Genomic DNA, 23,748 nt, shown 5'->3' with positions numbered 1-23,748 from the left:
CACGAGCTCGGGGGTGAAGCTGCCTGTGCTGCGTCTGCAGCCATCTGCTTGGCCTCAGGACCACCGGTCCTTGTCAGCATGAAGACAGAAGTGGGTGGGCTTTTCTTGACCTTTGGACTCTGGCAAGTTAGGGGATAAGAATCCCATTCACCACTGGTGCTAATCTGGGAGGGAATTAAGTATTTTTTTTAAGAAGGACTTTTCATTTTAATTGACCTTTAAAATTGAGTCTTTTTTTTTTTTTTAATACTTTGCATTTACACTTTATTATATTTGTGTTTTTATTTTATTTTATTTTTTTAAATGTTTTTTATTGATTATATTGTTAAAACAGTTCCAATTTTCTCCCCCTTGTTCCCCTCCACCCAGCACCCCCCTCCCCCAGCAATCCCCCCCAAGTCCATACCCCTGGTTCGTAAAAATTAACTATTCCCCCCCCCCTCAAATATTAGGACCCTTTGTAATCTTGTAAAGGACAATGGGCGAAGGTCTCAAGCTCCTCTAGCTGCTTCAAGCTGGACATGGTCGTCTTCCTACCTACCCTTGGGTCCAGAAAACCCTAATAAGAGTGGGGGTGTGGAGGGGAGGGTGGCCTTCCCACATGGGGAAGGATCGTGCAGACTCCAGGTCAGTTGGCTGTCTCCGGTCAACGGCATGCTTGGTTTAACAGGCTGGTGTCCTTGTTGTGTTCTGGGGGCAACAGATTTGGCGAAAAGGGTTAAAAGACATCATTCAATCTATAACTACTAGATGACAAAAGGCAGGGATTAATTTTTCAATGTTCCATATTAGGGGAAAAAAAAAAAAAAAGCTTCTTTGTAAGAAGGTGTGCTAGGCACATCTCGCCTGTCCAAAACCCTTTTGCCCATTATACTTAGTTTGGGCTGAGGTAAATAGTTTAGGTTTTTCCCCCTCTCAGACCTCTGGGCCTTTCTGTCCAAGCCATTAGGATAGAAAAGAGAAACCCGTTTTAAAGTGAAGCCCACAGACCACCCCATTCTTCCCCAACCCAGCCATTTAGTTCAGCCAAACCGTTGAGTCTCAGGAGGCAGCGCTGCAGAGAGGATTAAGTGAGGCTTATGCGTACAGATAATCACTCAGGTAATGCGATCATTGGCTTATGTCCTTTGAAAACAAAAAACACGTGTTAATTTATGTAACATAACCCGCAAACAAGTCTCTAAATCTGGAGAAGAAACTTTTAAGACGGTTAGTTGCCCTGTTTTATACTCTACTACTGATCATTGTGATTTTCCTTGAATACTAATTTTTCTCCCTAAGGTTACCCTCCTTGTCTTTAAAGGGACTACATTAAGTCCATTTTTAATTTATCCTGTTCGTTTGCATAAACATAACAAGAGCAGCAAATGATCACTTATGATCTTTAGTTCTGCTTTGCTGGAACTTACCCAAGGAATATTTGGGGTGACCTTCAGTCTGTTCTTCAGGGCACAGAAGCTGTGCCACATATCTGGCATTCATCCTTGCCTGTACACACCTGTTTTTTCCAAGTCTTTCTGGTCTTTCCTTGTGCCTTAAGGTCCCTTCTAGCCATCTTTCAGGAAAACAACCTTCGTTCCTTCCCTGGAAAGATTGCTATGGACCGCACAACCAACCATGGTACCAGGCCTTTTATCTCACGGGCTTTTATTACCTTTGAAAGTCATTCCCAGTTCCTCAGGGCTTTCTGGTAACAATCTGAGCCCAAGTATGTTTCCTTTAGGCTTGACATTCCAGTCAAAGACTTGGTCAAAAAAAAAAGAACCTCTGTTGACAACTGGTCTTATTAGTTCTATGCAAAGGAACTTATGTCATTACTTACTTGTTTACAATGCCAAACTCTGGAGGGATCAAACAGGGAGAAAAATATACAACGTGAAGGAAAATCTTTGTCCTAATATTCACTGAACTGGCATTTCCATTCTTCATATTTTCATTTTTCCCCCACTAAAAAATTTTTTGTTTGTTTTTCCATTACAGTTGTCTCACTTTTTTAGCCCTCTTGTTTCCCTGCACCCTGTCCCTCCCCTCCCCCACATTTAGTCCCCACTCAGTAGCACCTGTCTGTGGGTCATTCATATATATATATATTTTAACTTGACCCATCTCCTTACACCTTTCTTTTCCTCCCCCCTGCCCCCCTTGTTACTGTTAGTCTACTTCTTGTTTACATACCTCTGGTTCAATTTTGCTCATTTGTTTGTGTTGTTCATTAGTTTCCTGTAATAGGTGACAGCATAAGGTATTTTTCTTTTGTTGCCTGGCTTATTTCACTAAGCATAATTTTCTCTAGTTCCATCCATGTTGTTGCAAATGGTAGAAGTTCCTTCTTTCTTTCTGCTACATAGAATTCCATTGTGTAAATGTACCACAGTTTTTTGATCCACTCATCTACAGATGGGCATTTAGGTTGTTTCCAGCACTTGGCTATTGTAAATAGTGCTGCTATGAACATTGGAGTGCATAGGTTCTTTTGAATTGGTGTTTCGGGATTTTTTGGATATAATCCTAGCAATGGAATTGCTGGTTCAAAAGGCAGTTCCATTTTTAGTTTTTTGAGGAAATTCCAAACTGTTTTCCACAGTGGCTGCACCAATCTGCATTCCCACCAGCAATGCACCAGGGTTCCCGTTTCTCCGCATCCTCTCCAGCACAAGTTGTTTGTTGATTTGTTGATGATTGCCATTTTGACTGGTGTGAGGTGGTATCTCATTGTGGTTTTAATTTGCATCTCTCTGATGGCTAGTGATGTTGAGCATACTTTCATATGTCTATGGGCCCTCTGTATGTCTTCTTTGGAGAAGTGTTTGTTCAGGTCCTTTGCCCATTTTTTAATTGGGTTGTCTGTCTTCTTGGTGTTGAGTCGTATGAGTTCTTTATATATTTTGGAGATCAATCCCTTGTCTGAGATGTCATTGGCGAATATATTTTCCCATATGGTTGGTTTCCTTTGCATCTTGCTGATGTTTTCTTTAGCTGAGCAGAAACTTTTTAGTTTGATGTAGTCCCATTTGTTTATTCTTTCCTTTATTTCCCTTGCCTTAGGAGATATATCAGTGAAAATGTTGCTACGTGGGATATCTGAAATTTTCCTGCCTATTTTTTCCTCTAGGACTTTTATGGTGTCACGGCTTACTTTTAAGTCTTTGATCCATTTTGAGTTTATTCTGGTGTATGGTGTGAGCTGGTGGTCTAGTTTCATTTTTTTGCATGTCCCTGTCCAGTTCTCCCAACACCATTTGTTGAAGAGGCTCTTTTCACTCCATTTGATGTTCTTTCCCCCTTTGTCAAATATTAGTTGACCATATGAACCTGGGCTTATTTCTGGGCTCTCTATTCTGTTCCATTGATCTATATGTCTGTTTTTATGCCAGTACCAGACTGTTTTGATTACCGTGGCCTTGTAGTATAGTTTGATATCGGTATTGTGATTCCTCCTACTGTGTTCTGCCTCAAAATTGCTGTGGCTATTCGGGCTCTTTTTTGGTTCCATATAAATTTTTGAAGTATTTGTTCTAGGTCTGTGAAATATGTTGCTGGTATTTTAATAGGGATTGCATTGAATCTATAAATTGCTTTGGGTAGTATGGACATTTTAATGATGTTGATTCTTCCCATCCATGAGCATGGTATACGCTTCCATTTATTTGTACCTTCTTTAATTTCTTTCTTCAGTGTTATGTAGTTTTCTGTGTACAGGTCTTTTACCTCTTTGGTTAAGTTTATTCCTAGGTATTTTATTTTTCTTGTTGCTATGGTAAATGGGATTTTTCTTTCAGTTTCTATCTCTGAGTTTTTATTGTTGGTGTATAAAAATGCCTTCGATTTCTTAATATTGACTTTGTATCCTGCTATTTTGCCGAATTCACTTATTAGATTGAGTAGTTTTTTTGTGGAGTCTAAAGGATTTTCTATGTACACTATCATGTCATCTGCAAATAATGACAGTTTTACTTCCTCTTTTCCAATTTGCATGCCTTTTATTTCTCTTTCTTGTCTGATTGCTGTGGCTAGAACTTCCAAGACTATGTTGAATAGGAGTGGAGAGAGCAGACATCCTTGTCTTGTTCCTGATCTCAGGGGGAATGCTCTCAGTTTTTGCCCATTGAGTATGATGTTGGCTTCAGGTTTCTCATATATGGCCTTTATTATGTTGAGGTATGCTCCCTCTATTCCCATTTTGCTGAGAGTTTTTATCATAAATGGGTGTTGTACTTTATCAAATGCTTTTTCCGCATCTATTGATATGATCATGTGGTTTTTGTCTTTCATTTTGTTTATGTGGTGTATCACGTTTATTGATTTGGGAATATTAAACCATCCTTGCATCCCTGGGATGAATCCTACTTGATCGTGGTGTATGATCTTTCTAATGTGTTGCTGGATCCGGTTTGCCAATATTTTGTTGAGGATTTTAGCATCTATGTTCATCAGCGATACTGGTCTGTAGTTTTCTTTCTTTGTTGTGTCTTGACCTGGTTTTGGAATTAGGGTTATACTGGCTTCATAGAACGAGTTTGGGAGTCTTCCCTTTTCTTGTATCTTTTGGAATAGTCTGAGGAGGATAGGAGTTAGTTCTTTCCTAAATGTTTTGTAGAATTCACTTGTGAAGCCATCTGGTCCTGGGCTTTTGTGTGCTGGGAGTTTTTTGATTACTGCTTCAATTTCACTACCTGTTATTGGTCTATTCAGACTTTCTGCTTCTTCTTGATTCAGTTTGGGCAGACTATAGTTTTCCAGGAATTTGTCCATTTCCTCTAGGTTGTCAAATTTCTTGCCATACAGTTGTTTGTAATAATTTCTTATAATTCTTTGTATTTCTGTGGTATCAGTTGTTATTTCTCCTCTTTCATTTCTGATTTTATTTATTTGGGTTCTCTCTCTTTTTTTCTTGATGAGCCTGGCTAAAGGCTTGTCAATTTTGTTTATCTTTTCAAAGAACCAGCTCCTACTTTTGTTGATCTTTTGAATTGTTACTTTAGACTCTATGTCATTTAATTCTGCTCTGATCTTGATGATTTCCTTCCTTCTACTTGATCTGGGTTTTGCTTGTTGTTCTTCCTCTAGTTCTTGTAGCTGTAGGGTTAAATTTTTTATTAGAGATTCTTCTAGCTTTTTTAGGTAGGCTTGTATTGCTATGAACTTTCCTCTTAAGACTGCTTTCGCTGTATCCCATAGGTTTTGGGTTGTTGTGTGTTCATTATCATTGGTTTCCAGGAACTTTTTGATTTCTTCCTTGATGTCATTGTTAACCCATTCATTATTTAATAGCATGTTATTCATTCTCCATGAGTTTGAATGTTTTTGAGTTTTTTCCTTGAGGTTGATTTCCAATTTTAAGGCATTGTGATCTGAGAAGATGCTTGATATAATTTCAATTTTCTTGAATTTATTGAGGCTTGTTTTGTGTCCTACCATGTGGTCTATCTTTGAAAATGTTCCATGTGCACTTGAGAAATATGTATATTTTGCTTCTTTGGGGTGTAAACTTCTATATATATCGACTAAGTCCATTTGATCTAAAGTGTTGTTCAGTGCCTCAATATCTTTGGTGTTTCTTTGCTTTGAAGATCTGTCCATTGTTGACAATGGGGTGTTAAAGTCCCCTACGATGAGTGTGTTGCTGCCTATATCTTTCTTGGAGTCTTTCAAAATTTTCCTTACATATTTGGGTGCTCCTAAGTTGGGTGCATATATATTTATAAGGGTTATATCTTCTTGATGGATTTTTCCCTTAAGTATTATGAAATGCCCTTCTTTGTCTCTTTTTATGGACTTTGCTGTGAAATCTGTTTTGTCTGATATAAGTATTGCTACCCCGGCTTTTTTTTCATGTCCATTTGCTTGGAATACATTTTTCCATCCCTTTACTTTCAGTCTGTGTAGATCTTTTGTTCTAAGGTGGGTCCCTTGTAGACAGCATATATGTGGGTCATTCTTTCTAATCCATTCAGCTACCCTATGTCTTTTAGTTGGAGCGTTTAATCCATTTACGTTTAAGGTTATTACTGATAAGTACTTATTCATTGTCATTTTCCCCCTTTGTACTCGTGTTCTTCTCTGTTTCTCTCTGTTTCTTTATCTTCTTAGAGCAGACCCTTTAGCATCTCTTGCATTGCTGGTTTGGTGGAGATGTATTCTTTTAGTCTTCCTTTGTCTGAGAAACTCCTTATTTCGCCTTCCATTTTGAATGAGAGCCTTGCTGGGTAGAGTATTCTTGATTGTAGGCCTTTGTTTTTCATTGCTTGGAATATTTTTTGCCATTCCCTTCTGGCTTGTAGTGTTTCTGCTGAGAAATCTGAGGATAGCCTTATTGGAGCTCCCTTGTATGTTATTAGTTGTTTCCCTCTTGCTGCTTTTAGGATTCTCTCTTTGTCTTTGGATGTTGCCATTTTAATTATGATGTGTCTTGAGGTGGGCCTGTTGGGGTTCATCTTCATTGGGACCCTCTGTGCCTCCTGGATTTGCGTGACTCTTTCTCTCCTCATGTGAGGGAAGTTTTCTGTCATTAGTTTTTCAAAGAGGTTTTCTATCCCTTGCTCCTCTTCTTCTCCTTCTGGAATTCCAATGATACGGATATTGTTACGTTTCATGTTGTCCTGCAGCTGTCTTAGAACCTCTTCAGTCTTGTTCAGTCTTTTTTCATTTTGTTGCATTGTCTGGGAGTTTTTGTGTACGTTGTCCTCCAGCTCTCTGATCCGATCTTCTGCTTCCTCTAGCCTGCTTTTAATTCCTTCTACTGTGTTCTTCAATTCAGAGATAGTATTCTTCATTTCCTCCTGGCTCTTATTGATAGTTTCCATGTCCTTTTTGATGCTGGTATAATTCTCAGTAAGTTCCTTATAGTTCTTCTGGAGTTCACTGTAGTTTTTCTGGAGTTCTTTGTAGTTTCCGCTGAGCTCATTTAGCTTCTCCATAATCCATGTTTTAAATTCTGTATCTGATATTTTGCTCCCCTCTATTTCATTTAGCACTCTTTCTGGGGATTCTACCTTTCCTTTTGATGGGGGGTTGTTTCTCTGTCTCCCCATTTTTGTGATTCCTTTTGTTTGTTGGTGCTTCTTGGAATGATCAGTTCTTCCTGGATCTGCCTCTGGTAGCGTCAGATCATGTACCAGACTGGCCCTAGGCAGCCTGTTGGAGACTTCCAGGGATCTACTGCCTTTGTCTCTCTTCTTTAGTTGTTACTATACTCAATCTGTGATCAGCCGTCAGGCTTAAGGACCGTGGGTGTGGCAACTTAATTCCTGTAGGCAGGGCTTTTATTTCCCCTTAGTATGACACCACTTGGAGGGGGATGGTCTGTCTGCTGTACTGGGGCTGAGTCAGCACTGGCTGGTCCTGGGAGGGGGTTAGTGTAGCTTCCACTTACTCCTCCGCCCTCCTGGATCTCCGTCTGTGTTGTCCTTGATGATATTTCTTTAATCTGTCTGGTTGTATTTCAACTACTTTTTGGTGGACCTTTTTCTCTGGTTAGTTGATTGAGAGTCACTCTGCCCACCTTGTCTAGAGATCTTTTGTGGAGGTGCTGCTAAAACATAATTACACAACCCAGGCAAGAAACCCACACCCTCCAATGTCTCCCCCAAATACAATCCCACTATAGGCTGCAAATGAGCCCGTGTTAATATACTTGTGGAGATATTGGGACTCTTATTTCTTAGGAGAAACAGAAAGGAGTTGTTTTAAATGAAGGAAGGGTAATTTTTGAGCTGGAAGTTGATAGAGTATTAATATTAGCAATTGGGATCAAGGTTATGTAAGAGAGCAATTAACACTTACACTGTCTGTTTGAAAAGGAGGGGAGGGTTACAGTGTGGAGTGTGAAAGTTGAAGTGTATGGTATTAGGATTATATAATCGGTATATACTATATGATTAGCGTGGGAGGTAGGGTAGACACAACAGACATCCAGGTAGACAGACAGCCAGAAATTGAAAGAGAGGGCTGGGGAGGTTAGAAGGTAGGAACTAGATTGAGAGAGAATATTTTAAGGGTAAAAATACAGAGTAGAAAATAGCAAGACAGGAAGGGAGAGAGGAAAGAGAGAGAGAAAGTAGAGAAGAGAAGGGTAGGAGAGAGAACAAAAGAAGAAGGGGAGGTAGAAGAGAGGGGACTGGATTAAAATTCTTTTTTAAATTATATGTTATAAAAAAGATTAGGAGATTAAAACATGATATAAAGTCGCAAGATAGAGAGAAAGGGTGAATATAGAGAGAGAAGAATAGGAGATAGGAAAGCAAGAGGATTTGGGAGGAAAAGAGCTCAGAGGAGGGAAGGAAATCAGGAGGAAGAGGAGATATTAGGGAGGGGAGGATTGAAATTGAAGAGTTGGCAAAAGATAGGATGAAGGAGAGAAATACAAGAGGTAGGGAAAGAAGTGGGGGGATGGGGTAGAAAAAGAGAAGGGGTAAGAATGGGAGAGTGAAGGGAGAGGGGGATAGATTAGAATTATAATTTGAATATTAAGAGATTAGAATATAAAGTGTAATAGGGAGAGAGAGAGATTATGTATAGGGAGAGAAGGAAAATAAGGACAAGAGATGAAAGAAAAATGAATGTAGACTGAAGGGGGACAAAATAAAGAAAGAAATTTAATAAAGTTGAAGGTGTGTAGCGCAGAGAAAGGAGAGGTTGAGAAAGGGAGAGAACTTAAAATTATAAAATTAACTGAGAATAGGATGCAGGGGAGAATGCTAAGGGGAGAGAAGGGAGGGAAGGGGAGGGGAGAAAAGGAGCGAGAATAAGAAGGGACTGACGGTAGGGGTAGTTAGAGAGAGAGTGAGAGATAAAAGAATGAGGATTTTAACTCAATTCAACTTTTATGCACAGTCTCTGGGTATTTTTGGTTTGTTTGTTTTTTGGTTTTTCCTTGCTTCCTTCCTGAGTCTGCTCCTATTCAAAATTCCATGAGTTTCAAATCTTTTCTGGTTGGTGGGCTGGCTGTGGGAGGGTTCTGCTTGATCTGGGATTGCTAGTCTCTTCTTTGTGGGCCTACCACCGCTCTGCTGTGGGCTGCATTTAGTTTTCCCCTCCTGAGGCACCCTCAGCCCTCCTCAGGCTTGTCCAGCTACTCCTTCCCTCTGTTGGTCCAGCCTGTGCCTGCCAGCAATCCCCGCCCTGCCTCCAGTCCTGTCTATTCCCAGGCTACAGCTTCTGCTCTCTTCCCTGTCTATATGCCTGCGCACCCTACCTCTCTCCCTGTCTCAAGATCGTCCTTTTGTTCTGCAGGACTCTGGCACAGTCGGTCAAAGTGCCGGGCCCAGTGGCCCTTTCCTGCCCAGGGCCTCTCCCCTAGTCTGGAGCTTTGCAGTGGCTTTCCTGCCTGTGCTCTTCTCCTTGCCCCAAAACTTTCTCTATTCCGAGCTACCGCTTCCGCTGGCTTCCCTGTCTATCGGCCTGCGCGCTCTATCTTTCTTCCCGCCACAGCACCGTCCCTTTGTTCTGTGGGACTCTAGTGTGGTAGGTCAGCGCAGCACTCTCCTTCCCCGGAGCTCTCTGCCGGTCTGGAGCTTCGCAGCAGCCCTTCCCTGCGGGCCCTTCTCCCTGCCCTAAAACCGTCTCCCCTCCAGAACCTCCGCCTCCACTCTCTTCCCTACTTACACACCCTGCACGTCCTATTTCTCTCTTAGCCCCAAACCTGCCTTTTGTTCTGTGGGATTCTAGCGCGACTAAAGAGCAAACACTGATTTCAAGAACACAGTTCTCCCCCGGTCCGGAGTTCCGCAGCAGCTTTTCTGTGCGGCCCGTCTCCTAGCCCCAAAACTGCTCCTTTGTTCTGTAGGGCCCTAGCGCAAGTGCTGGGCGTGCCCGGGATGCCGAGCTTTCCGTCGGAGGTTGCAGCTGAGGATGTTTCTCAATAGACTCAGGTCACACAGTTTCTCCCAGTCCTGGTTGTTCACTGTTCTCTCCCTCCTCTGGCTTTTTCGGCCAAATCCTCTCCCTAGCTCCCTACAAGAATTCACTCCCAGCTAGTGAGCTCTCCAGCTTGATACTGCAAACGCACGGAGTCTCAGAATGACTCAGCCTGCAGTTTGTGATAAACCCCTCCACCCCCCTCCACGCTGCTCCCACGATCTCCCCGTTCACGTTATCAGATATTCCCACTCACTCAGTCATTCCTCCCCGAGTTTGTTCCTCCTGGATTGTCTCCTTAACAGGAGCGAGCTGAGAACACTGTTCCTACTCCGCGGCCATCTTGGTCCCCCTATGTAAAATTGAGTCTTAATAAACTCTGAGGACTGCGTTAACCAGAGCATTTTTAATGCTTAAGTGAAAAGGGATGTCTTCCATTTTTGCCATTTTGATTTCTTGCCTTTAATTCCTTCTGATGAAGCTGATTTATAATTTCCCTTTCTGGCTATTTTCTCCTTTTGCTCCAGCTTGATTACATAGGGCCTTGGTGTCCAAGGCAACACTTGCTCTCAGAGGTGACCAGCGTGTGGCAGATGGGCTCCCAGCACCCTAGGGGGGTGGGGTGGGGGGGGCTCGATGCTGAGACATGGATGCAAGGGCCTCCCGGGGTCCCCACATCCTTCCTAAAGGGGGTGGGTTGTGTTGGGGTGAGGGTCCATCTCTGGCACTGGGAGAGCGGCCACACTGGACTTTGTTTTCTCTTTTTAGGCCCCAGCTTACACATTGAAAGGCAAGAAGGTCTTTGGGGCGTGGTGGCAGATAAGATAGAAAATAGGCCTGTTCTAGCTGGGAGGTGCTTGAGCAGTGATTGGGGGTGAATTAGAAATAGCCCAGGTGACTAAAAACGTTTATGCATATTTTATTTTGAAGATTTTGACTTCAGTGTTCCAGGATCCATGAAGCTTCATAACCTTATTTCTAAATTGAAAAAGTGGATCAAAATTCTGGAGGCCAAAACCAAGCAACTTCCAAAGTTCTTCCTCATAGAAGAGAAGTGTCGGTTTCTGAGCAATTTCTCGGCACAGACAGCAGAGGTTGAAATCCCGGGGGAATTTCTGATGCCGAAGCCAACGCACTATTACATCAAGATTGCTCGGTGAGTGTGCCTGGCCTGGCTCAGCTACTCAGCCGGGCCCGCAGAATACCCACCGGGCGGTGTGGTGCCTGTTTCACAGAACGCAGGCATGCCCGAGGCTGAGTGGTGGAACCCCTGAAGGGTCTGGTCTGATTGATGGGTTGAATGTCTTGTTTCAGTCAAGTTTGTGTTCGCTTCCCAAGGACCTTTTCAGATTACCCACAGAACTTCACAAAATAAAGTTCCCTGTGTCTGTTTACACTTAGCACAGGATTCAGACGGATGCAGGCAGTTGTGAATACAGTGCAGCACCTTACATCTCATTTAAAATGTAAAGAGGGCTGTGAAGTGGCTTTCTTAACCAGTAGTCAGCTGTCTGGTTTTATTCTTCACTCAGACACGGAGCTCAGCTTTCCCACACAATCCAGAGTTTCACTTCCCTGTCCCCCAAGCCTGATGTGGGCCCTGGCCAGGCTCCTCCTCCCTGACCTTTGTCAGTCAGTGGCTGAGGCCCACAGCGCGAGGGCGAGGGCGTGTCCGTTGCCCTGCTGTGAGTGCTAGAAGGGACGCCCTGGGCCCTCCCAGCTCTGCCCTGCTGTGCCTAGGGGCCCATATGCCGCTCCTGGAGTTGGGCTCTGGGATCAGTCTTCTGAAACTCCAGCTCATCTTCCCTCCCGCCCTTGGCTTTTCCTCTGCTGTGGTTTCTTCTTGAGTGATTGCGCCACCTTGTCAGGAAGAGGCGGGGTGCGAATAAGTGACAGTTCCTGCGAGGCTTTCGGAACGCTGGTTTTTTTTTCCGAGAAGAGGGTCGGAGTGGAGACTGAGTGGTGTGCTTGTGCCGGCAGGTTCATGCCCCGGGTGGAGATCGTGCAGAAGCATAACACGGCCGCCCGCAGGCTGTACATCCGCGGGCACAACGGAAAGATCTACCCGTACCTCGTCATGAACGATGCTTGCCTGACGGAGTCGCGCAGGGAGGAGCGCGTGCTGCAGCTGCTCCGCCTGCTCAACCCCTGTTTGGAGAAGAGGAAGGAAACCACGAAGCGGCACTTATTTTTCACAGGTAGGAGAGCTGCGCTTGCAGGCTCCCTCGTAGTGCACGCTTGCCCGGGACGGTTCCGTGTGCGCCGTCTGCCAGCACTGAGCACAAGCCGAGCTGCGCCACTCAGGGACAGCCTCGTGAGGGGCACGGGCCCCTGCTCCTGGAGGAAGCCTCTGCCCAGTCTGTAGGTTCCTCTTTGCCAGAGGTCTTTGGAAAACGAGGCGCCATGCCTGTGCCCACTGCCAACTTCACTTCCCCAGGAATCAGCCCCGGGATCGGCGACACCTGGGCTGAGGGGAGGGCCTGTTACGGGTCTGTGACCAGCACTTCCATGTGAAGTGAGCTCTCTGAACGCCCCCTGACCACATGCTGCAGGGTGTGGCGCCGCTCCAGCTTGCTGTCAGTGGCTCGGGGAGTCCTGGGAGGACCAGGGACCGTGGCCGGTGGCTGCCATCAGCCCCTGAGAGGTCTCCCACAGCTGAACTGTCCCTGAGGGTGCACTCGTGAGAGGCCTTGTCTGTCTGTAACGGGACTAGATGAGATACCTGCAGTCCCACCCAGAGAAGACACTGGTGGTGAAACGCTTTAGTATTGAATCCTGAGGCTAGACGCCCATTGTGGTGCATATTCTAGTCACATGTGGAAGTTTTTTAAATTCAGTATTGCCAGGATAAGAAGTAGGTTAAAAAAACAAGTCTATAGAAAGCTGTATTTTGACACATATGTAACGTGATCTATAGGGTTGCTTCCAGCTGTGGATAATAGCTTGTTCTTTCCTTTTTTCAAAGAGACATTTAATTACCACCAAATTGTAGTCTTAAGTATATATGCATGCGCTGGAGTCCTTTTGAATTTCTTCACAGACTGACAGCACGGCAACAAGCCAGCAGCTGTGGTTTATGTGGCAGGAGACTGATCTTGCTCTGTTCACAGAGTTGGAGCGTCTGTGTGCCCCTGCTGACGGTCCTGGGCAGGTGGCCCAGAGGTTAGCGATGGGGATGGGTCCACGGTGGCTGCTAACCTGCTCAGCAGCACCAGTACAGCTGGCCATCTTCTTATTCTTTTTTTTGAGATTGCCTTCTTGAGACTTTCTGTCCATCTGTGTCTAAACATAGGGTGCTGGCAGGCCAGGCTCCGGCCCCAGCACAGTGAGCTCCGTGCTGTGGGTGCTGCCTCAGGACACGCAGTGGGACCAGAGTTCCTCCAGCTCTGCCCCGTACCCACTGCCGCTTCCAGGACAGCCTTGCAGCTGTAGTGAGTGCCGGCGGCTGGGTACGCGCTCAGCTGCCCCACGGCTCTCGCCCTTTCTCCGCAGTGCCGCGGGTCGTGGCGGTGTCTCCACAGATGCGCCTGGTGGAAGACAACCCCTCTTCCCTTTCCCTGGTGGAGATCTACAAGCAGCGCTGTGCCAAGAAGGGCATCGAGCACGACAACCCCATCTCCCGGTACTACGACAGACTGGCCACCGTGCAGGCGCGCGGCACGCAAGCCAGCCACCAGGTATGAGCCGGGGCAGTTGGAGTTCCAGCTGCTGCCTGAGGCCTTGGAAGCGGCTGCTTTCGGCAGTGGTCCTTCTGAGACAGGGTGCTCAGGAAAGGGGTGGGTGTATGTGTGGGGGAGTGGGGGTGGGGTGCAAAGTTCCAGCTTGGACTTGTGAGATGGAAGAAGCAAGATGGCTGCAGATTTGGTGAAGGGACATTTGCTGCAGATCGGTTTTTATAACAAGAAAAAGAGGTAAGTTTTTAACCTTGGAGAGGTCCCCAATTCTTTACCTGCGCTTAGAAAACTCATTGGCAGCCAAACCTGGTCTAAGTGGTGTGAGGCTGTTGATCTGCTTAGCACTGTTATCCGGTCTATGGCTGGGCCCTAGGTATACAGCCTCGATGCTGTGCACACTTTCTAGAGCACAGGAAGTGACAAGCCCCGAAGCACGTTGGACCTGGCTGTGTGGGCCCCACATAGGCTCTGACTGCACCCACCGGGGCGACAGAGTTTTCTCCTCACCTGTGGATTGCGGCCCATGGAGGGCAGCAGAGCAGCGTGGGCTCACAATTAGAAACGTTTGTCCAGGACCATGTGTGTCTCCAAGGGGCAGCCGCCAGATGCCGTGGGTCCTTGTGCTTCCCGAGAGGGCCTCATGGGTCCTGGGAGTGACACCACAGAGCAGGAAGTGGTAGCCTTGCCTCTGCTCTCCCAGGGGCTTGTTCTGGTGCATCTGGGGCCCAGAGGACTTGACTCTGCCAGTGCTCCGTGCAGGCAGAGCCCCCGGTCGTGCAGGCCTGGGGTCTGGCATAGCCTTCCACCTCCGTGCAGGCAGAGCCAGTGGGACCCCTCTGTCTGGTTGGCTCCTGTGGATAGCTCAGCTTCTCCCTTGGGAATCAGTGTCAAGGCCTCACTGGGGCCCAGGTCACTCTGGACCAGGGGAACTTTCGAGGGGTTTGTGGAAGATGGATGGATGGTGTTTTTAAGGCCACATTCACTTCTGACAGTGTGGGAGCCGGTGGCCTCTGTTTGCAAACACGTCTGCTGTTTTATAAGCAGCAAGTCTAACTGATGTGTCCAGATGCTGACAGCAGCACGGACAGCTGCATGCCCTCCTGCTCTGAGTTCCTTGGTTTGCTGTGTTATGAACTCTGCTCCTTCGTCCTCTGCATTTCTGTAACGTTTATTGAGACATAATTCCCATGCTATAAAGTTCATTCACCCTTTAAAACGTACAATGCAGTGTTTTCAGAATATTCACAGCTGTGCAACTACAGCGAGGCCACTATCTGTAAAACATTTCCTCATTCCCCCAGAGAAACCTCATACCATTAGGAGTCACACCCTGCTCCCCTGTTCCCAGCCCCTGGTAGCCACGGTCTTTCTGTCCCTGAGTTGCTTATTTGGGACATGCATCAGTGGAAGCATGCAATAGGTGGTTTTTGTGGCTGGCTCCTTAGCTTCATGTTTTCAGGCTTCATTCATTTTGTAGCACAGATCAGGAGTTTATTTCTTTTAATTGCTGAATAATAGTCCTTTGTATGACTATACCATGTTTAAATTGTCCACTCATCAGTTGATGAACTTTTGGGTTGTTTATACTTTTTCAGTATTACAGCTAATGCTATAATGTACAAGCTTTTGTATGGATATGTTTTTACTTCTCGTAGGTGCATATGCGGGAGTGGAATTGCTAGGTTAAATGGTGTAGCTCTTACTGTTTAACATTTTGATGAACTGCCAGACTCTTTCCCAAAATGACTGCAGTGTGTGAGGGTTCTAATTTCCCAGGACACTTGTTATTGTCTTTCTTTGATTATAGCTGCCCAAGTGGGTGTGAAGAGCTGGCTGCTGTTGTTGATAACTAGTGATATTAAGCATCTTTCATGTGCTAGTTGGCTATTTGCATATTTTCTTTGGAGAAAAGTACTTAAGGCATTTGCTCATTTTTAAATTGGGTGATCTGTCTTTTGTTGATTCTAAAAATGTTTTATATGTTCTGGACATAAGTAACTTGAAGCAAGTAACTTTTTTTCCCATGGATTGGCTATGTTTTTCTGATTCTTTGTATGTAATAATTTTTGTTGTTATTGAAAACTGGACATTTTAAGTAATATAATTAATTACATAAGTAACACAATTATTAAGTAATATAATTATTTAAAAGGATCTAGAAATCAGATCTTTCCCCCTAGGCTTTGTTGTTCCTGTTTTTGTTATGTATATCCATTGAAGTCACTATTCAGTGAGCTTGTTGGATAAAAACTTTTTAAGTTTCTTTTTTTAAAGATTTTATTTATTTGCTTTTAGAGAGAGGGGAAGGGAGGGAGAAAGAGAGGGACACATCAATGTGCAAGAGATACAGGGATTGGCTGCCTCTCGCATGCTCCGAACTGGGGACCTGGCTCGAAACCCAGGCATATACCCTGACCAGGAATTGAACCAGCGACCTTTTGGTTCACAGGCCGGCACTCAGTCCACTGAGCCACACCAGCCAGGGTCTTAAATGCCTTGAAATGATAAGTCTTTCACCTTTTTTGAGGGCCTTTGTGTGTGTGTGTGCGTGTCTCAGGGCATACTTGAGAGTGGCCAAGGAGTTTACAACTGCCTTGACCTTCACTTCCTGCTTGTGCAGGGTCTCAAGGTCAACCAGGAGAGCATAGGGCCTTCTACAGTCCCAGGACTGGGTTAGAGCTTTTCAGAACCCCTCTGTCACTTCATTCCCCAGGTCTTCCTCTGGTTTGGCTGCCTCTTGTGTCCCAGCTGGCATCAGGGCCTCAGCACCCTCAACCTTGTGAAATGGTTGTCCCTGATTGTTTCCAACAAATGCCTCAGACAGGATGCTCCTTGCTGAGTGAACTCTGAGTTCAATTAGAGACAAGCCTAATGAATGAAACTTTTCAGGAAGCTGCTGGACAGGTCCAAGAGTGACAGCTGTGGCATTGAGGCTTGCTTTGGGATCACCAAGCCCATTCTGCTCACTCCTTTGGCTGCTAGTTTCTACAGTTGCCACAGTTACAAGGTTCGTCTGGAGCTGTGGAGAAGGAGGTGGGAGTATGATAACTAAAATGCCACAAAGGTGCCCTGGCTGGGTGCTCAATGGGTTGCAGCATTGTCCTGTACACCAAAAGGTTGCAGGTTTGATCCCTGGTCAGGGCACATACCTACGTTGCGGGTTTGAGCTCTTGTCTGGTTGTGTATGGGAGACTATTGATCGATGTTTCTCTTTCTCTCTCAAATCAGTAAAACATATCCTTGGGTGAGGATTTAAAAAATAATAAAAATAAAATGCTACAACGCCTACTGTTCTCACCAAGAGTCACCTTTATTTTATTGAATAAAAGCTGCTCAGATTATTGTAAGCTTTTGTTTAGTATCTAGAGTTCTGGAAAAGATTGTTTTGCTGATTTTTGCCAGTGTTCCTACTACTTTTACAAAGGAGCAGATTTTGAAAGTCCTCACTCTGCTATCTAGAAATGATTCTTTCCATTTTACAAAGGAGGAAATGAATAGAAACTGTGTGTGATTGATAGCCTGCGTGGCTCTTGGTTGCTGGGGGCTCACATGCTAGTGGTTACTCAGAGAGCTTGGTGGGATGTGGCTCAGAATAGACCTTGTACTTCTACTAGTGGGTCTAACAGGAACTAAATTAACTCTGTAAACTTTTTATTGAGGCCGTCTCTAAATCTGCAGTGTTTCAGATAGTCCTGAGTCTTCCAGCATAGAATTCAGTTTTAAGTATTGTGTAACATTTGCTCTGATTTTAGACTAGCTCTTTACGTTATAAAACTTTCGTCTTTAACAGTCTTAGATATGAAGTGGTGGTGTTGGATCTAACAATTCTTTTGTTCTTTTTGTTAACTGGCCTGTTACAGTCTGTAGTTAGCAAGACATTTACTTAAATGTTTGGTGAGACAGACACCACACACCATGAACTAGGGCTTTTATGTAGACAGCTTCTCTGCCACATTGAGCATGAGTGTGGGACCCTGGAGGGAAGCTAAGTGGCCCGTGCACCCCTTGGTTTAGTCAGAGGGCACTGCGTGTGTATTTGTTGGCAAAATTAGCTCTGCTGTTATGAAGGAAGACGTTACAGTGTGAGAGTTTTCCTTTGGAATGAAAAAATAAAGCGTTAGGTGGGAAGTCACGAGTGATCGATCCCCTATTTTAGGTCCTTCGGGACATCCTCAAGGAGGTCCAGAGCAACATGGTGCCGCGCAGCATGCTGAAGGAGTGGGCCCTGCACACCTTCCCCAACGCCACTGACTACTGGACGTTCCGAAAGATGGTCACCATACAGTTGGCGCTGATTGGCTTTGCAGAGTTCGTCCTGCATTTAAATAGACTCAACCCCGAGATGCTGCAGATCGCTCAGGTAATGTGGTGTGGCCAGCCAGGCCCTCTCCTTCAGATGCCTGCAGTCTCTGTTTAAGTTGCTGAAGTGTCTCCTTCTGGAATTCAGGACACCGGCAAACTGAACGTTGCCTACTTTCGCTTTGACATAAATGACGCGACTGGAGACTTAGATGCCAACCGTCCTGTCCCTTTTCGCCTCACGCCCAACATTTCTGAATTCCTGACCACCATCGGTGTCTCTGGCCCCCTGACCGCTTCCATGATCGCTGTCGCCAGGTGCTTTGCTCAGCCAAACTTCAAGGTAGGTCATGAGGCCATCTGTGAAGCTGGGCTGGGGCTACGGAGTGCGCGCTGTGGCCTCTCCGGAGTGCTCAGCAGAAGCTGCTGTTGCTGTGCAGCTGGAGCTCATTTGCTGAGAGAAGGGATGTAAGATGCAGTGTTGGTGATGTTGAGGAACCCGTTTATGAAAGGGGTCCAGAAGCCTTGGTTGGATAATCTCCCTGAATGTTAGCTTGCGCATCCATTGTATTTACTCTGTTTTATAGCCACCTTCTGCTTGCATTTTGCAAACCTCTGTGCGCTAAAAGGCATGAGTAGCCTTTAGGGCGCTGTCTGTCTTATGAGGGCTGTGGTGACGGGGCCCGCACGCACCTGACATGCGAGGCTCGTTGCAAACTCCCAGTGACAGGAGGTGTGGCAGCGTGCCCTTGGCCATGTGGGGGTGTGTGACAACTGTTCCCAGGGACAGCTTCCAGCCACCTGGGCCCTCCCTGGGTGCTGTCTGGTCTGGCACTGCACTGGCTGCTGAGATGGAGTCTCATCAAGTCCTCCCAGCAGTTGTGCAGATGGGGAAACTGAGGCCAGGGGAGGTGAGCGACTGGTCAGAGGTTATCCAGCTAGGGCAGGACATACAGGGCTTCAGAGCCACTTCATTCTGAAGCTGTCTCTTCACAGTTGAGGAAGGACATAACCGGTGGGTTTTTGTTTGCTTGTTGGGTTGTTTTAACTTACGAGACCAGCCGTATCTTTTTCCCTTTTTATCTTTTTTTCTCAGGTAAGTAGCTTGTGCCTAGAGAAGGCTTCAGACACTAATAGTTTTCCTGAAACATTTACTTGGGATAGTTTTTAAATTATTGAATAAACTCTTAACTGTGAATAATACTTTATATTTTATACACATCACGCTCTTTTTGATGGTCAGTGGCACATACCTATTGCGTGGAATGCTGTTTTGGGGTATCGGGATTGAACTCTTGTGAACACGAGTAAACATGAGGAGCCTTTAGGTTTCTTCTTGAGGGAAAAGTTTGCTCTGATGCGGTGAATAGCAGGTCACTGTTACCCATTTATACTTTGGGGCTTGAAATGTGAAGTTCTTGCATAGATAGAAATGTTACACTTCTGGAAATAATTGTAGGGTAATCCTTAGAATATTAGAATGGCATTTAATTTGAAAACTAAAGAGAACGAAAGCTCCCCTTATGTACTTCTTAAGTTTATTTTTCAATTATAGTTGACATTCAGTTATGTTAGTTTCAGATGTGCATCATAATGATCAGACATTTATTGACAGAGCGATCACCCTGATAAGGCTAGTCCCCACCTGGCACCAGAAATAGTTGTTTGTGCTGTACACCCTCATGACTGCTCTGTAACTACCAGCTTGTACTTCTTAATCTCTTCACCTTTTTCACCCATCCTCCAACCCCTGTTCTGTCTGGCTATCAGTTCTCTGTATCTATTAGTTTCTGTTTTGTTTATTTTTTTCTTTAGATTCCACATATGAGTGAAATCCTATGATGCTTGTTTTTCTCTGACTTATTTTGCTTAGCATCATACCTTCTAGGGCCATTCATGCTATTGCAAATGGCAAGATTTCATTCTTTTTTGTGACTAATAGTCCATTGTATATATGAACCACAACTTTTTTATCTACTTGTCTATTGATGGGCACTTGGGTTGCTTCCATATCTTGGTGGTTATAAGTGGTGTTGCAATGAACCTAGGGGTGCACATATCTTTTTGCATTAGTGTTTTTGATTTCTTTGGATAAATACTCAGAAGTGGAATTGGTAGATCCTATGGTAGGCCTATTTTTGATCTTTTGAGGAAACTCCATACTGCTTTCCATGGTGGCTGCACCAGTCTGCATTCCCACCAACAGTGCAGTAGGGTTCCCCTTTCTCCATGTCCTCAGCAACACTTGTTTGTTGATTTGTTGATAATAAGGCGCTCTTTATTTTAAAGGCATGTTACAGCTTGGCGTAACACCATGCGTTACTCATTGCATAGACTGTGCTGGTGAAGATGGGAAAAAATTGGGCCTTCTCCAGACTGGGCCCAAATTTCTTCACAGCCTGAATGTAGCCAATGCCTTTACCTTAAGGTAAAATGGAGACCATTCTGTATGGGGATCTCTTCTAAAAACACATTCTCTTAGCACCTAGTAACGCCGAGTAAAACCCTCAACATATTCTTGTGAAGTTATTGTTGAGCGGCCCTGGGTGTTTTAACCTGACAGTGCTCAGCAGGCTTTGAATGTGTTGATGGATTGTTGCTGGATGTCTCAGTTCATGAAGATTTGGCAAGGCTGGTAGTCGGTCTGTCTCCTGAGTGATACTGCTGTCTTTCCTGGATGACCTCAGGGCCAGTGTTGTCCTGCCTTTCAGTTCCCTGCCCGTCTCCTCTAGCCCGGCTCCCTCCTCGTCCTGCCAGAGCAGCCCTCAGCCGCCTCCCCAGTCTTCTGATCTTCCTCCCTGGAGGACACGGTGCCCGGGCTTCTGTGAGATCCACCACCCCCCCACCCCCCCAACCCCCGCCAGCCCTGTGCCTTCAGCTCGGTGTCCCTGGCTGGCCCCCCTGCTTGCTCTGACCGCATTTGCCCATTGAAAGTCCAGCGCTGGCAAAGCCCAGCCCTCAACTCCCACCGCTCCTGGGGAGACAGACGAGTGCGGGAGATCCCACCTGAGTGGCCTCTGGCTCTGGAAAGGCGATGGTTTTACTTTGGCACCATCAGAACATAATGCCAAACCCACGTGGTGTGTGTGTGCCCTGTCTGTAGTCTCTGCACTTGGACTGGCCCCTCTTCCCGTCCTCCAGCTGGTGTCCCCCACCTCAGCGGCTGCCCTTGTTAGCTCCCTCACCGAGGGCAGCTATGTGGCAGTGGAGGGGCCCTCTGTGCTGGCTCCTGCCTGAGGCAGCCCTGCCCCATGGGCACTGCTCCCTCCCATCAGGAGGTGGTCCCAGCAGGGGCCCCACTCTGGACTCTGTACAATTTATTCAGTCTTTTAATCTTCACATAACTTGAGAAGAGAGGCTGTGTTACTGTGCCCTGCTTATAAGGAGAAGCTAAGGCGCTGAGGGCTAAGCGTTAGGAAGTGGGGGAGCTATGGCTCTGCCTCCGTCTGTGCAGGGACTTCTCACAGGCCCAGGCGGCTCTCCCAGGCCCTCCAGCGTCCCCAGGCGACTCGCAGCTTGGGCCTGTGTGCCCGTCCGTGTCCCGAGACACGTGCCCTGCAGCACCCACGTGCTTGCACCCTCGCCTCCCCCGTTTGCCCCGGTGTGACCACCTCACAGGCCCCGAGAACTCCCCCTTGCCTTTCTCACCCCCACTTCCCTCGACCGCGCCAGCGCCGCCCGGCACCTTGTGAGTTTAGGGGTGTGAGCCTTCTTAGAGCTGGTGTTGGTGTTTCTGACTCCTAGCTGCCAAGCTGGGCACTAGGGGGTGTGGGGTGGAACAGAGGGCAGATGGGTGGGCCCCAGGGAGCAGCACGAGGCAGCAGGCGCCATTGGATGCGTGTGCCCAGCTCTGTGGGGACCGGACAGCAACGCCGGACCTTGATGTGAGGCTTTCCGCCACTGCTCTGTGTGGAGGAGTGGTTTGTCCAAGCAGCTTCCCGAGCGCATTTGGGGTGGCTGAACCCGAAGGGCCCTAGGCTGTGCTGAGTTCCCTGGGGCAGCTGTCTCTCCAGCCTTTCTTGCTTAAACATGGATCATTTCATTCCCTCCTCGCACAGGTGGACGGCATCCTGAAAACTGTGCTTCGGGATGAGATCATTGCTTGGCACAAGAAAACGCAGGAGGACACCTCCTCTCCCCTCTCGGCTGCCGGGCAGCCGGAGAACATGGACAGCCAGCAGCTGGTCTCCCTGGTGCAGAAGGCTGTCACGGCCATCATGACCCGCCTGCACAACCTCGCCCAGTTTGAAGGTGGGGAGAGCAAAGTGAACACCCTGGTGGCTGCCGCCAACAGTCTGGACAACTTGTGCCGCATGGACCCCGCCTGGCATCCCTGGCTGTGACACGGCCACCCCATCCCCCGGAACAGGAAGGGCGCCGCCCAGACTCCCCACCGCTGGCGCTCCAGCCAGCTCCTTGGCTTTGCTCACATGTGTTTGGGAGCTCTGGTCCCCATGGTGCTGCCGCTTTGCTGACAGTTTGCGTGAGAAAGGGTGGATTCAGCTGAGTGGGGGGCTGAACTAAGGTGGGGGGGGTGTGGTTCCAAACTCCAGAGCTGGAACTCACTCTGGGCTTTTAAAAGAACCTCTCAGGAAGGCAGGGTCCCTGGCCTGGATTTTATGTGTGACTCCCTGTCCCCTCCGTCTGGGTGAGCAATAGCCAACCTGTAGGAACAGCTCTGTGATGTCTGTCCATAGCTCCCAGAAGCAGTGCCTCACTGGGTTTTGTGCTTCTGTACAGACCCTATCATACTGTACAGAGGCCCAGTGGTTAGAGATGTGGGCATCTAGGAGCAGGTCGTGAGCATACATGTCTGTGCTGTGTGAGCCGGTGCCAGGGGTCTCACTGAACGTGTGACGGGTTCAGGAGGCCCTGTCACCTGCGGGGCGCCGTCCTCGTGCCTTTGGACGGATCCCACCAGAGAGCTGGCTGGGGACTCATGCTTTTTACTGGCCGGCTCTGAATGTCTGCTAGACATTTACTATCATTGTACCCGAAAAAAATCACTTCTCCCTTCCTAATTTAAAAAGAAAAACAGCAACGGAAGTTTGTCTGTTAACTCCAGTCTATGTTCACATTTTTATAAGTGAGTATTGAGAATGTTGTATCTAAATTTGTACAGTGTGATTTTTTTAGAATAAATATTTTATAAAAGGATGCATTGTCTCTTCTGTGTTAAGATGCCTGTTCCTAAGGTGTTTCTTCTGCTCTTAGAGACCGGGGGTCCCTGGCTTGCGTGGGCTGTGCATGGTGATGGGTGCATCCTGCCTGGAACTTGGGTGTGAGACAAACAGCACCGTTCCTGATGGCGACAAGGCAGGCAGGTTCGACTTCAATGGCGTGAAAGCTGGCCCAGGATTCTGGTTCTTTTCAGCTTTTTTTCCACGTGTCAGGGCTGCTGTGTGAGCGGATAACCTCTGTGTGCACATAACCAGTGTATGCACATAATCTGCGTGCTCAGATAACTAAAGTATATTTTATTCATTTTATTCATTATGCTGTTACAGTTGTCCCAATTTTGTCTCCCTTAACCCCCTTTCGTCCAGTATCCCCTTCTCTCCAGCAACCTTCTCCTTGCACTTAAAATCCATGGGTCATGCATGTAAGTTCTTTGGCTTCTCCATTTAACATTTCATGTAATAATGGCTTGGTGATGATGAGCTCCTTTAGCTTTACCTTGTCTGGGAAGCACTTTATCTGCCCTTCCATTCTAAATGATAGCTTTGCTGGATAGAGTAATCTTGGTTGTAGGTCCTTGCTTTTTATCACTTTGAATACTTTTTGCCAGTCCCTTGCCTGTAGAGTTTGTTTTTAGAAATCAGCTGATAGTCTTATACGTACCCCAGTTGTAGGTAACTCTCTGCTTATCTCTTGCTGCTTTTAAGATTATGTTGAACCTTTGGTGTTTTAATGATGATGA

The 23,748-nt window shown here is 46.4% G+C and overlaps 1 protein-coding gene across 2 annotated transcripts in view; it reads left to right on the top strand.

Annotated features, from left to right (window-relative positions):
- Positions 1 to 22,985, top strand: part of TRRAP (transformation/transcription domain associated protein) — a 140,530-nt gene extending 117,545 nt beyond the window's left edge. For both annotated transcript variants that reach the window (XM_090287915.1, XM_090287914.1), the window contains exons 65-70: positions 10,786 to 11,011; positions 11,836 to 12,053; positions 13,348 to 13,532; positions 17,686 to 17,889; positions 17,977 to 18,171; positions 21,887 to 22,985. In XM_090287915.1, the coding sequence (XP_090144041.1) occupies positions 10,786 to 11,011; positions 11,836 to 12,053; positions 13,348 to 13,532; positions 17,686 to 17,889; positions 17,977 to 18,171; positions 21,887 to 22,171 (1,313 nt within the window). In that variant the 3' untranslated portion in view covers positions 22,172 to 22,985. The remainder of the gene's footprint in view (positions 1 to 10,785; positions 11,012 to 11,835; positions 12,054 to 13,347; positions 13,533 to 17,685; positions 17,890 to 17,976; positions 18,172 to 21,886) is intronic.
- The last annotated feature ends 763 nt before the right edge of the window (positions 22,986 to 23,748 follow it).

Source organism: Furipterus horrens, unplaced genomic scaffold (genome assembly GCF_987537825.1).
Source record: "Furipterus horrens unplaced genomic scaffold, mFurHor1.1.pri manual_scaffold_10, whole genome shotgun sequence".
Lineage (NCBI taxonomy): Eukaryota > Metazoa > Chordata > Mammalia > Chiroptera > Furipteridae > Furipterus > Furipterus horrens.
Note: the sequence above shows the minus strand (reverse complement) of the source record. Positions and strands in the feature narration are given on the sequence as shown.